Below are 14,351 nucleotides of genomic sequence, written 5' to 3'. Positions count from 1 at the left end.
CAGCTCTCAAAGGGTTGAAACACATGCTTCTCTGATTAGCTGATAGTTGTAAAGGAGAAAACTATCCGACCACTTGCCCGTGTCTAGAACAAGGGATTGTGAATCTTTGGGATTCGACACCCTGGATATTTGTGGATGCTCCATCGCTGAATATATTTAATGTCGGCAGATTTTTTTTTGATTCTAAAGAAATCAAGGGATGTTGGGAAAAAGCAGAAAGTGGAACAGGCACTCAAGGTCAGCCATGATCATACAGCATCATGAAGCCATCTCAACAAGCCAAATGGTGTAATCCTGGCCGTTGTTTTTTTTTTGTGTGTTCCTGTCATGGATTATGCTAGATGCTGTTCTGCTTCCAAGTAATACAGTAAAGAATTTTTAAATTCCATTCCCTAATCCTCTAGCAGCAAGGCTGTAAGCAAGACACCAAGTTAAATCAATGCTACATTTGTAGTGTAAATTCTCTCTTTCACACAGACACACGCAGAATGTAGAACAGAATACCAAGTCAGTTAGATCACATTAGGTGTTTGTTTCATGAGAGATGCCTCCTGGCTTAGTTTTTGCACATATATTAGCATAACCTTCTGTTTTTTTCCTATCCTCCACCTGCCTAGCTTCCCTTTGAATATGCCATTCAACTCAATCACTCGTTGTGGTACTAAGTTCCACATTATAACCACTGTCTGAGGTATCCACTAAATTCCCTATTGGATTTATTATCATTGATAGTCCTAAGGGTCTCTAAAGCATTGCCTGAAAGAGATAGAATCAATCAAGACATTCAAAAGGGAATTAAATAGTTACTTGGAAAGGATGAAAGTGCAGGAGAGTAGCACTGAGTAGGCTGTTCATTTGGAGAACCAGTGTAGACACCATGGGCTGAATGGCCTCCTTCTGTGCTGTAACCATGCTGTGATTCTTTGAATCATGACTGCTTTATATTTGTGTTATGAAATAAAATAATTAATTTGCTAATTTTGTGGTCACTTCATTTTGGGAGGGAGTTGGAGAAATGTATGCTTTTAAAATGTTTACAGTTTGAAGCAGCATTTCATACCAGTGGAAAGCAATAAGGGATAGAAATAAATCAATTCCATTCAAATATAGGAGAGTGCACAGCTGCTTTTTCATGCTGCCAAGAGATCAGTTCCCTCCTGCTGCTGATAAGGTGGGGGAAGGCCAATCACATTCTTCATGGACAATTCAAGATAAAAGAAACAGAGGACAGGCTCCCATTGCTTGTGGCGTTTACTGGTGCTTATTGATCATAAGCATGGTGACTGATTGATGAAAACTCAATGGCTGTGTTACCTTCTCAGTGCTATGTGCAGGATTACCAGAATGGCAACTCTGAAGTAAGAGATTTCCAGACATTAAGTTAATATTGATTTTTCTCTTTGCTCTTGTCACCTTTGCTGCTATGCTGCACCCATCTTCACCTTTGTCTCCCAATAAACTAAAGTAAGTGCACTTAGTAAACATAGGCTGAGAATAATCATTGATCAGCACTTGCTTTCAAAAAAGGATGCCATTAAGAAAGTCTACTTGTATAACCATATGCCACTGGAATTTTGAACCTCTCACTTGGATGACAAATGTGTTATCCAAGTAGTTGTTGTTTTCTTTTTGTTCACAGGGTGTAGGCATCACTGATTGGGTCAGTCTCTATTGTCCATTCCTAATTACCACTTGAACTAACTAGCTTGCTAGGGCTATTTCAGAGGCGGTTAAGAGTCAACACATTGGTGTGGGTCATGAGTTACATTTGGGCCAGATGAGGTTAAAGCAATGGATTACCAGATGAGGTTTCTGGTCATCATTAAGCTAGTTTTTAATTCAAATTTCATTACCTGCCATGATGGGATTTGATCCCACATCCCCCGAATATTAGCAGGTTTATGGATTACTAGTCTTATGACAATACCACTATGCCATCACCTGTCCATTTCATAACATGCTGTGCTGTTACACCCTGTTTCAGAGCGTTGATGTGGATACTATCACTTACAAACTGGAAGGACTGAAGAAGTTCACCAAGTACAGCTTGCGAGTTTTGGCTTTCAACAGACATGGAGCAGGCGTCTCTACCCAGGATGTGCTGGTCACGACATTGTCTGATGGTAAGTTCAATAAACGATTAATTAGATTCTGGGCTATTTTATTAAGGAACAATTTCTGCTTCATTTATCTACTTCCTGACTTTCTTCACCTTTTACTCTTTTTAGTAATGGTGATGTGTGCTGAACTGTGAATCACAACCTTCACTTTGGTTACTGAATTTAAGGATGGGCTTCACAAAGCATGCTCACTATTGAAGTCCCAACAGTTATAATCTTCACTCACATACCAAGCAAATATTCAATCAGCAATCCAACTGAAACCAATGAACAGGAGGCTCAAACAAATTAATTACAATGCTTCCTTTCTCACCCCTTCATCAAAATTTATTCTGCGAGGATATACCAGATCATCTTAAATTGTGATTAAGTAAAGCACAGTTATTTTTCAGCCTGTTCAAAAAAAAATTAATGTCATTATTTATGTTTCAGAGAAAAATATGAAATGAAATGAATGTTGGAAATGTGGAATAAACACATGCTAAGGCCGAGTGCTGGAAAACGGGACAAGTGTAGTTGTTGTGTATTTTAGGTGGTACAGACTCAATGGAGCAAGGGATCTCTTCTGTACTGTGTGATTCTGTTGCTGGACAAACATCTGTTAACACTCGTTAAAGGAGTTTGAGTTACAGTGTTCATTGGAACAGTGTATGGCCAGAATAGAGCAATGTCTTTTAAAAGACTAGTGGAGACCTCAACAAGACATCACATTGATGGAAGAAGATATCGGTGAATGAGTAGACATTTGACTTTACTGTCTGGGGTTGGGATCGAACAAAGTCAATTGATTGTTTTTATGGAACCTGCTCTGTAACAACAAACAGATTAAAAATAAGGTGGGTTCTAAAAATGATGGGAGGTCTACATTCCGGGCTACCACCCAATGTGTGCAGACAAAAATCCAGCCTTGAGATCAATTTAGTCCCTTTCACTCTATCTATTTAGAGGCTCAGATCGAAGATTTGTTGGAACGAACAACCTGTAGCCTCCTAGGTGCCAGGGTCTGTAATGTCTCAGATCGTATCTTTGGGGTCCTGGAAGGAGAGGGTGACCAGCCTCAAGTCGTTGTCCATGTAGGTAGAAAGAGGGATAGGGATGTAAGGCAGGATTTCAGGGAGCTAGGGTGGAAGCTGAGAGCTAGAACAAACAGAGTTGTTATCCCTGGTTTGTAACCCATGCCACGTGATAGTGAGGCAAGGAATAGGGAGAGATATCAGCTGAACAGTGGCTGCAAGGATGGTGCAGGAGGGAGGGTTTCAGGTTCTTGGATAATTGGGGCTCATTCTGGGAAAGGTGGGACTTGTACTAACAGGATGGTCATCACTTGAACCAGAGAGGTACTAATATCCTGGGTGGGAAATTTGCTGGTGCCATTCGGGTGAGTTTAAACTAGCTCAGCAGGGGGATGGGAACTTGAGGTGTAGTTGCAGTGAACAGGAGAATGAGAGTAGGGAGGACAGGGACAGGATTTCAGAGTCACAGGAATGTGCTAGCAGACAGTGAAGTGGTTTGAAGTGTGTCTACTTCAACACCAGACGTATCTGAAATAATGTAGGTGAGCTTGCAGCATGGACTTTGATGTTGTGGCCATTTCAGAGATATGGATAAAGCAGGGTCAGGAATGGATGTTGCCGGTTCCAGGGTTTAGAGCTTTCATTAAGGTGGTAAAAGAGTCAAGGATAGTATAATGGTGGCTGCAAGGACTTTTGACAAGGACTCGTGTACTGAGGTAGTGTGAGCTGAGGTTAGAAACAGGAGAGGAGAAGTTACACTGCTAGAAGTTTTTTATAGGCTTCCGCAGAGCTCCAGGGAGGTGGAGCAGAGGATTGGCAAAATGATTCTGGGTAGGAGTGAAAGGAACAGGGTGGTCATTGAAGGATTTTAACTTCCTCAATATTGACTGGAAATGCTATAACTCTAGTATGTCAGATGGATCAATTTTTGTATGTCGAAGGGCCGACAAGAGGGGAGGCCACATTGGGTCTAGTGCTTGATAATTGAACCAGGCCAGGTATTTAATTTAGTTGTAAATGAGCACTTTGGAGAGAGTGACCATAATTCAGGTTACGTTTAGTTTAGCAATAGAAAGGGATAGGTACATGCCCCATCAATAACTCTTGTCCTGTGACAAGGCCAATTATAATGTGATTAGGCAAGAATTAGGATGGATAGAATTGGGGTAGCAAAATACAGGGGATGGGGACAATTGAAATCTGGTGCTGGTTTAAGGAACAGATATTCTGTGTCCTTGATAGGTATGTCCCTGTCAGGCAGGAAGGAAGTGAGAAGGTAAGGGAACCGTGGTTACTACAGAAATTGTATCTCTTGTTAAGCGGAAGAAGGAGGCTTATGTGACGATGAAAAGAGATGGTTCAGATGAGGCAATGGAGAGTTACAGATTAGCTTGGAAGGACTTAAAGAGAGAGTTAAGAAGAGCAAAGAGAGGACACGAGTAGTCTTTCACAAATAGAATAAAGGAGAACCCTAAAGCTTTCTATAGGTATGTGAGGAATAAAAGGATGATTAGGGTAGGAATAGGTCAAAGACAGAAGTGGGAAGTTGTGTGTGGACCCTGTAGAGATCGAACAAGTGCTAAACAAATATTTCTCATTGGTTTTCTCTCAGGGAAAGGATAATATTGTAGAGGAAAAGAATAAGATACGAGATATTAGACTCGAAAGGATCGAGGTTTGTAAGGAAGAGCTGTTATCAATTCTAGAAGGCGTGAAAGTAGAAAAGTCCCCTGGGCCAGATGGGATTTATCAGCGGATTTATCTGAGAAGCTAGGGAGGAGATGGCGGAGCCTTTGGCTTTTATCTTTGAGTCATCATTGTCTACAGGTTTAGTACCAGAGGACTGGAGGATTGCAAATGTTGTGCCCTTGTTCAAGAAGGGCAGCAGAGATGATTCAGGTAATTGTAAACCAGAAAGCCTTACGTCTGTTGTAGGAAATGTTTTGGAAAGAATGATAAGAGATAGGACTTATAATCATCTAGCAAGCGACAATTTGATTTCAGATAGTCAACATAGTTTAGTCAAGGGCAGGTCATTTCTCACAAATGAGTTTTTTGAGAAGGTGACCAAGCATGTGGATGAGGCAATTCGCATGGTGTACATGGACTTCAGTAAAGCCTTTGATAAGGTTCCACATGGTAGGCTGTTAAAGAAAATTCAGAGGCATGGGATTGAGGGTGATTTAGCAATTTGGATTAGAAATTGGCTTTATGAAAGAAGGCAGCAAGTGGTGGTTGATGGAAAATATTAAGCCTGGAGTCCGATTTCTAGTGATGTGCCACAAGGATCTATTTTGGGATGACTGCTGTTTGTCATTTTTATAAATGACTGAGATGCAGGCATAGGTGGATGGTTTAGTAAGTTTGCAAATTACACTAAAGTTGGTGGAGTAGTAGACAGTGTGGAAGAGTGTTGCAGGGGGACTTGGATAAAGTACAGAATTGGGCTGAGAGATGGCAAATGGAGTTCAATCCAGCTGAATGTGAGGTGATTCACTTTGGGAAGAATAAAAGGAAGGCAGAGTACTGAGTCAATGGAAAGATTCTTGGTAGTGTGGAAATGCAGAGGGATTTCGGAGTCTGTGTAAGTCCTGAAAGTTGCCACCCAGGTTGATAGTGCTGTTCAGAAGGCATACAGTGTGTTAGGTCTCATTGGTCGAGGGATTGAGTTCTGCAACTGTAATGTCATGCTGCAACTGTACAAAATGCTAGTGCGGCCGCATTTGGCATATTGTGTACAGTTCTGGTCATCCACTAGAGGAAGAATGTGGAAGCATTGGAAAAGGTGCAGAGGAGATTTACCAGAATGTTGCCTGGTCTGGAGGGAAGGTCTAATGGGGAAAGGCTGATAGACTTGGGTCTGTTCTCATTGGAAAGAAGAAGGGTAAGAGGGGATTTAATAGAGGCATACAAGATGATCAGAGGATTAGATAGACAGTGAGTCTTTTTCCTAGGATGATGACGTCAGCTTGTATGAGGGGGCATAAACTACAAATTGAGGGTGATAGATTTAAGACAAATGTCAGATGCAGGTTCTTTACTCACAGAGTAGTAAGGGCGTCGAATGCCCTGCCTGCCAATGTAGTTAACTCAGCTACATTAGGGAGATTTAAACGATCCTTGGATAAGCACATGGATGATTATAGGATAGTATAGGTGGATGACTTCACAGGTCGGCGCAACATTGAGGGCTGAAGGGCCTGTCCTGCGCTGTATTGTTCTATGTTCTATGATCCAAGGAAGCCTTGCAGGTGAAGGTCAGCTGCTCTTTGGGATTGTTAATCATGGAGAAGGTTGTGTGTGAAACGTTTGTAAAAACCTTGGAATTGTCCTACTTGTCAAGATTTGTTATAAAGGTTTCCAGAAGCATCACTGTGTTTTTTCAGATATGTAAGGGAGACTGCTCTTCTCATAGACTGTAACCTGCAGTATAGAACTTATAGAATGGTATTTTTCACTTGTGTATGGGAACTCGTAGATATTCGGTAAGTTGACATCATAGCTAAAGGGGCAAGGGTGATGGGTGGAAGTAGATACTAAATTTACTGTGGGGATAGGAAAGGCTTTGGGGGAATGGGTAGTTCATGGGTGAGAGTGGGTAGGGCATGGGGACTGAGGGAGAGAGGATAGTCACAAGGAATTAAGGAATTAATGTCACAAGGAATTAAGGGCGACGGGGAGAATGCGGGTAAGTGGAGTTGAAATGCCCATCAGCCATGATTGAATGGTGGAGTGGACTCGATGGGCTGAATGGCCTTACTTCCACTCCTATGTCTTATGGTCTTATAGTATGAGCTGGGGCTGGATGAGAGTTTTGTATTTATCCTGTTTTGGAGAATAATGCCCCCTCTTTGGACCTGGTCTGGGATCAGCGCACCCTGTAAGCTGCACAGCTGCTGTGAAATGCAGACACACTCTGTCATCTCCTCCATTGTTTCCATTTAAACAAACCACTCACAGAACTCCGAAGTCCACAAAGGGAAAAAAAACTGATGCAACATTGGCCTGGCACATCTTTGGTGAAGGTAGGAAATATTTTGGGAAAGGTAAGATATCCATTGGGATTTTGTGAGAAGCATGTTTGTGCATAATAAGTGCATGAACTCATTGAACCTGCCAGAACTATCAAGGAGCTGTCCAAACAAATTTTTGGAATTAAGACACAAGTGCCAAGTATGTGAGTGCCTGGTTATGTAGAATCATTATTGGATTTGTCCAGCATGAATGATTTCCCAAACTCCAACGAGTTCCTCGATCATGTGATGGATAACTCCAGTTAGTTATTGAATGAAAATGTTTGTTCACATCAAGGAATAAGCACTTAAGTGAAATGTTTGTCTTAATAAAGGATTAATTGAAGGATTATTTTTGTTGTCAATGAGTGCACTTTCTCAAAGTGCAATATAAGAGACATTATCAGCCTGTATTCCTGATGAAGGGCTTTTACCTGAAACGTCGGATTTTCCTGCTCCTCGGATGCTGCCTGAACTGCTGTGTTTTTCCAGCACCAATCTACTCCAGAATCTGGTTTCCAGCACCTGCAGTCATTGTTTTTAACCTCCTGAGGTTTGTCCATGGTAGTCAGGTGAGTTGGCATGGAAGAAGGTACTATGAAGGGTGATGGGTAATGCGTTTGTTTTGGCATAAGAGAGGGGTCAAAGGCTAATGTGTATGAGGTGGCATTGAAGCCAAAAAGATCCACAGGGATGATTGAAGGCATTGGGATAAGGGGCTGGGGGATTTTCGGGATGACAATGTGTAACTAGTGAAGTGCCTCATGGATTAATGCTGGGACCACAGTTAATTATAACATTTCTTAATGAGTTGCATAAAGGGAGTGAATTTGCCAAGTTTGTGGATGATACAAATTGGCAAATTGGGACCCAGGTTCGATTCCAGCCTTGGGCGACTGTCTGTATGGAGTTTGCATATTCTCCCCGTGTCTGCGTGGGTTTCCTCCGGGTGCTCCGGTTTCTCCTACAGTCCAAAGATGTGCAGGTCAGGTGAATTGGCCAAGCTAAATTGCCCATCGTATTAGGTGCGTTAGTCAGTGGGAAATGGGTCTGGGTGGGTTACTGTTCGGAGGGTCGGTGTTGACTTGTTGGGCTGAAGGGCCTGTTTCCACTCTGTAGGGAATCTAATCTAATCTAAATGGAAGGCAAGTTGTGAGGATGACAGATGGGGCTGATTCTTTATTTTTGGCCAAGTACGAATTTCATCGGATTTTTTGGAGGGCTTTTTGCCATGACACCTAGCAGATTCTCTCTCTGTATCTTCCCACACTCACCTCATTATCTATCTACCACTCCCTGTGGCACCCCTCATCTCCAATTCCAGCCCCAGCTCACCATATGCTGTTCCCAGAACAACTCAGCACTACCAGAATATCCTGAAATTAACTGACATGTCTAGTGCCTGCACCTTCTTTAAAGTCTGTCGCACACCCATACAGTAGGTCCAGCCTAAGGAAGCAAAGCTTCAAAAAGGCAAGGCGAAAGTGAGGACTGCAGATGCTGGAGATCAGAGTCAAGATTAGTGGTGCTGGAAAAGCACATCAGGTCAGGCAGCATCCGAGGAGCAGGAAAATCGACGTTTCGGGCAAAAGCCCTTTATCAGGCAAGGCAATCTAAGGCAGGGTTGCTGTGAGCATCATGGAGAGTCAGTGAGTGAGTGCTTTGAGAATGAGCAAACAGACTGGAGATGTAGCCTAGTCCAGTCGATGAGCTGGGTGCAATTCCCTGTGAGCACTCTTTCCTTGTAGTAGTCAATGGTGCAGCAAAAGTGTCTTAAAGTGGATCAGAGATGTGTCATGAGGGTTCTTACAGACTGTCACATATCAGCTGACAATGTAGGCAGATATGGAGTTGGTGTGGCTGGTGTCTGTGCCCTGAGATGTTGATGCTCATTGTCCAATATGAAGGTTTTTCAGACCCAGCGGTGAGTTGATTTTGCCAGGTACCCGCTCTAATTTTCATGTCAGTTTTCTTGATGTCTAATTTCTTTAGCACATTTGGCAAGATCGTAAGTTGATTAATAATGAAGTGAGTTGGGCTATTGACAGAGCATTTAAGAAACACTAATTCTCCTTGATTGTCAATTTGCCACCTTGCAAGAAACTCACCTTGCTATTTGTGAAAAGCATAAATGATGACAAGAGATGCTCCTGACATTGAGATATGTGTACTTTTTATCTGATTGTCATTTGTCAGTAACCATCCTTTGAATTGAAGGTAGTAAAGATATTTGCCTTGACCAGTTATGGCAAAATGTCTTCAACGGTTCACATGGGGCAGTGAGATCTCTTCAAAGCTTTACTGTGATCCTATGGATTGAAGTATATCCTCCATTTTCACATTGTTTCACTATTATCATGCTGCTGATATTATCCATAGGAGTTGTCACATTTCTGTTTATTGCCTTCTGTACTAGCTCTTCTATCTTGACCATCAGGCTAGACTTGAGCACAACTGGGTCTTTACTGAGCAGATAATGAGCTGGTCTGACACTTGCATCTCATTTGAGATGATGATCATTGGGATGATATGGGAGACCTATAAAAACACACCTCAAATCTTCTAGGACCTGTTCAGCAGTCAATGACTTAGTGGTAAATGTACATATCTTCTGGCACATGTAGGTTTACCAGTTGCAGCTTTAGACTTCCTTCAGCTCCAATCAGTAGATTTTGCTCAACAATTTGTTTGGCATGGAAAGTATCACAGCAAAAGACAAAACCTTGTCAGTTCTCAAATAAATACTCTCTGGGTGATGATTGATAACTGTAGAGCTTCTGCACAGGTCAATAGATTTCTCGAGAATAAGTTTCACTTAACTCAAAAGAAATATGCTCGCAGTGGGATCCCTTATCACGAAGGCAATCCTATCTCTGATGTGATCATCCTTCAGTTGTCCAAACTCTCAAGATTTAGTTATACGTGTCAGCACCATCACATACTGTTCAATAGTCTCCCACTCCTCCTGAGTTCTGATATTAAATTCATACATTCATAAATAGCATCAATTATAAGATCATAAGACATAGGAGCAGAAGTAGGCCATTCAGCCCACTGAGTCTGCTCTGCCATTCAATGAGATCATGGCTGATCTGATAATCCTCACATCCAGTTTCCTGCCTTTTCCTTATAATCCTTACTCACTAGAAATCTGTCTATCCCAGCCTTGAATAAACTTAACCCAGCATCAACAGACCTCTATGGTAAAGAATTCTACAGATTGACTAACCCCTGAGAGAAGAAATTCCTTCTCTCCAAGTCTTTAATGTGCAATTCTTTATTCTGAGATTATACCCTCTTGTCCGAGACTCTCCTACAAGAGGCAACAACTTTTCTGCATCTACCCTGTCACATTCTCTAAGAATCTTGTATAGTTCAATAAAGCCACCTCTCATTCCTCTAAATTCCAATAAATACATGTCCAACCTTCTCAACTGCATCTCATAACACAATCCTTCCACAGTTCAAAGCCTTCAACATTTCTGTAGTCTGACTTTACTGCTCCTCAACAAACTTTAAGCTTCAATACAGCTTGTCGCACACTTTCTCCAGCATCAGAGTTGCCACTATTATTTACTCAGGTAAAAACAAGGACTGCAGATGCTGGAAACCAGAGTCTTGATTAGAGTGGTGTTGGAAAAGCATAGCAGGTCAGGCAGCATCCGAAGACGGAGTTATTTACTCAGTCTTTTTACTCAGTTCTGTCTTCCAATTCTGTCTTATATCTCCTTTTATTTGCAGAGCTGCTTTGAATGGAAAATTCATAGCCATTCTGATTCTCCGTGCATTTCAAACTTGTAGACTGCAGTTTTAGTTCTACCTTGCTGTGTGTTTTTTTTGAGAAGCTGACTCTGTTACAGCTTTGAACATTCACTCAATCTCAGCTTTATATTTCTGATACCGTTTCAGATAATTTGTTTAATGACTGCCACAAACTGAAGTGAAAACACCTGCGTGTAAAAGCTGAGGTCATGTGACTATGGAAAGTCCGTCAATGCATTTCCCCAAATGATTGAGTTCACAAATTAGATCAATGTGATATACAACCAAACATGCAGTGTGTGCTCAATAACCTTTATGGTATACATACCGTACACACCATAAGTGTTTCTATAATTCCAAATAAGAGATCCATTAAAACATAGAACATAGAACAATACAGCACAGAACAGGCCCTTCGGCCCATGATGTTGTCCCGAACATTTGTCCGAGCTTAAGCATCTATCCATGTACCTATCCAATTGCCGCTTAAAGGTCACCAATGATTCTGACTCTGCCACTCCCACAGGCAGCGTATTCCATGCCCCCACCACTCTCTGGGTAAAGAACCTATCCCTGACATCTCCCCTATACCTTCCACCCTTCACCTTAAATTTATGTCCCCCGGGTACACTCTGTTGTACCCGGGGGAAAATGTCTCAGACTGTCTACTCTATCTATTCCCCCGATCATCTTATAAACCTCTATCAACTCATCCCTCATCCTTCGCCGTTCCAATGAGAAAAGGCCTAGCACTCTCAACCTATCCTCGTACGACCTATTCTCCATTCCAGGCAACATCCTGGTAAATCTCCTCTGCACCCTCTCCAAAGCTTCCACATCTTTCCTAAAATGAGGCGAACAGAACTGCACACAGTACTCCAAATGTGACCTTACCAAGGTCCTGTACAGCTGCAACATCACCTCACGACTCTTGAATTCAATCCCTCTGCTAATGAACGCTAATACACCATAGGCCTTCTTACAAGCTCTATCCACCTGAGTGGCAACTTACGAAGATCTATGAACATAGACCCCAAGATCCCTCTGCTCCTTCACCTTAATAAGAACCCTACCGTTAACCCTGTATTCTGCACTCTTATTTGTCCTTCTAAAATGGACAACCTCACACTTGACAGGGTTGAACTCCATCTGCCACTCCTCAGCCCAGCTCTGCATCATATCTAAGTCCCTTTGCAGCTGACAACAGCCCTCCTCACTATCCACAACTCCACCAATCTTTGTATCGTCTGCAAATTTACTGACCCACCCTTCGACTCCCTCTTCCAAGTCATTAATAAACATTACAAACAGCAGAGGACCCAGAACTGATCCCTGCAGAACTCCACTTGTAACTGGGCTCCAGGCTGAATATTTACCATCTACCACCAATCTCTGACTTCGACCGGTTAGCCAGTTCTCTATCCAACTGGCCAAACTTCCCACTATCCCATGCCTCCTGACTTTCCACATAAGCCTACCATGGGGAACCTTATCAAATGCCTTACCAAAATCCATGTACACTACATCCACTGCTCTACACTCATCCACATGCTTGGTCACCTCCTCAAAGAATTCAATAAGACTTGTAAGGCAAGACCTACCCCTCACAAATCCGTGCTGGCTGTCCCTAATCAAGCAGTGTCTTTCCAGATACTCAAATCCTATCCCTCCGTACCCTTTCCATTACTTTGCCTACCACCGAAGTAAGACTAACTGGCCTGTAATTTCCGGGGTTATCCCTATTCCCTTTTTTGAACAGGGGCACAACATTCGCCACTCTCCAGTCCCCTGGTACCACCCCCGTTGACAGTGAAGACAAAAAGATCATTGCCAATGGCTCTGCAATTTCCTCTCTTGCTTCCCACATAATCCTAGGATATATCCCGTCAGGCCCAGGGGACTTGTCTATCCTCAAGTTTTTCAAAATGCCCAACACATCTTCCTTCCTAACAAGTATTTCCTCTAGCTTACCAGTCCGTTTCATACTCTCCTCTTCAACAATATGGTCCCTCTCATTTGTAAATACTGAAGAAAAGTACTCATTCAAGACCTCTCCTATCTCTTCCGACTCAATACACAATCCCACTACTGTCCTTGATCGGACCTACCCTCGTTCTCGTCATTCTCATGTTTCTCACATACGCATAAAAGGCCTTGGGGTTATCCTTGATCCTACCCGCCAAAGATTTTTCATGCCCTTTCTTAGCTCTCCTAATCCCTTCCTTCAACTCCCTCCTGGCTATCCTGTATCCCTCCAACGCTCTGTCTGAACCTTGTTTCCTCAACCTTATGTAAGCCTCCTTCTTCCTCCTTACAAGGCATTCAACCTCCCTCGTCAACTAAGGTTCGCTCACACGACCATCTCTTTCCTGCCTGACAGGTACATACATATCAAGGACACGTCGTATGTGTTCCTTGAAAAAGTTCTACATTTCAACGACATCCTTCCCTGACAGCCTATGCTCCCAACTTATGCTCCTCAGATCTTGTCTTGCAGCATCGTATTTACCCTTCTCCCAATTGTAAAACCTACCCTGTTGCACGCACCTATCTCTCTCCATAACCAAGGTGAAAGTCACAGAATTGTGGTCACCATCACCAAAATGCTTACCCACTAACAAGCCCATCACTTGTCCTGGTTCGTTACCAAGTACCAAATCCAATATGGCCTCCCCTCTGGTCGGACAATCTACATACTGAGTTAGAAAAGCTTCCTAGACACAATGCACAAACACCGCCCCGTCCAATCTACTTGATCTAAAGAGCTTCCAATCAATATTCGGGAAGTTGAAATTGCCCATGACTACTACCCTGTGGCTTCTGCACCTTTCCAAAATCTGTTTCCCAATCTGTTTCTCCACATCTCTGCTGCTGTTGGGGGGCCCTTCTGAACCTCAGAGCTGGACCTCGTGCCAGAGACCCGGTCACTGCAGCTTACCCTTGCTAGGCCATACCCCCTCAACAGTATCCAAAGCGGTATACTTATTGTTGAGGGGAACGACCACAGGGGATCCCTGCACTGCCTGCTTCCTCCCCTTCCCACCTCTAACTGTTACCCAACAAGGTGACTGCTCCTTTCCTATTTCTGACTTCAGCCCATACTACCTCCAAAGGCAGATCCCACTCGAACTGCCTTTCTGCAGCCATTATACCATTTCTAATTAGCAACGCCACCCCCCCTTTTTTACCACCCTCCCTAATCTTACTGAAACATCTGTAACCAGGAACCTCCAACAACTATTCCTGTCCCTCTTCTATCCACGTTTCTGTGATGGCCACAACATCGTAGTCCCAAGAACCGATCCACGCCTTAAGTTCACCAGGATATTGGTGCCCTTCTGGTTCAGGTGCAACCCGTCCTGCTTGTACAGGTCCTACCTTCCCCAGAATGCAGTCCAATTGTCCAAATACCTGAAGCCCTCCCTCCTACACCATCCTTGCAG

At 43.0% G+C, this 14,351-nt stretch overlaps 1 protein-coding gene across 2 annotated transcripts in view; it reads left to right on the top strand.

The window, feature by feature from the left end:
- dcc (DCC netrin 1 receptor) overlaps positions 1 to 14,351 on the top strand; it is a 1,336,447-nt gene that overhangs the window by 1,001,967 nt on the left and 320,129 nt on the right. For both annotated transcript variants that reach the window (XM_072574203.1, XM_072574193.1), the window contains exon 11: positions 1,985 to 2,123. In XM_072574203.1, the coding sequence (XP_072430304.1) occupies positions 1,985 to 2,123 (139 nt within the window). The remainder of the gene's footprint in view (positions 1 to 1,984; positions 2,124 to 14,351) is intronic.

This window comes from Chiloscyllium punctatum, chromosome 1, assembly GCF_047496795.1.
Source record: "Chiloscyllium punctatum isolate Juve2018m chromosome 1, sChiPun1.3, whole genome shotgun sequence".
NCBI classification, from domain to species: Eukaryota; Metazoa; Chordata; class Chondrichthyes; order Orectolobiformes; family Hemiscylliidae; genus Chiloscyllium; species Chiloscyllium punctatum.
Note: the sequence above shows the minus strand (reverse complement) of the source record. Positions and strands in the feature narration are given on the sequence as shown.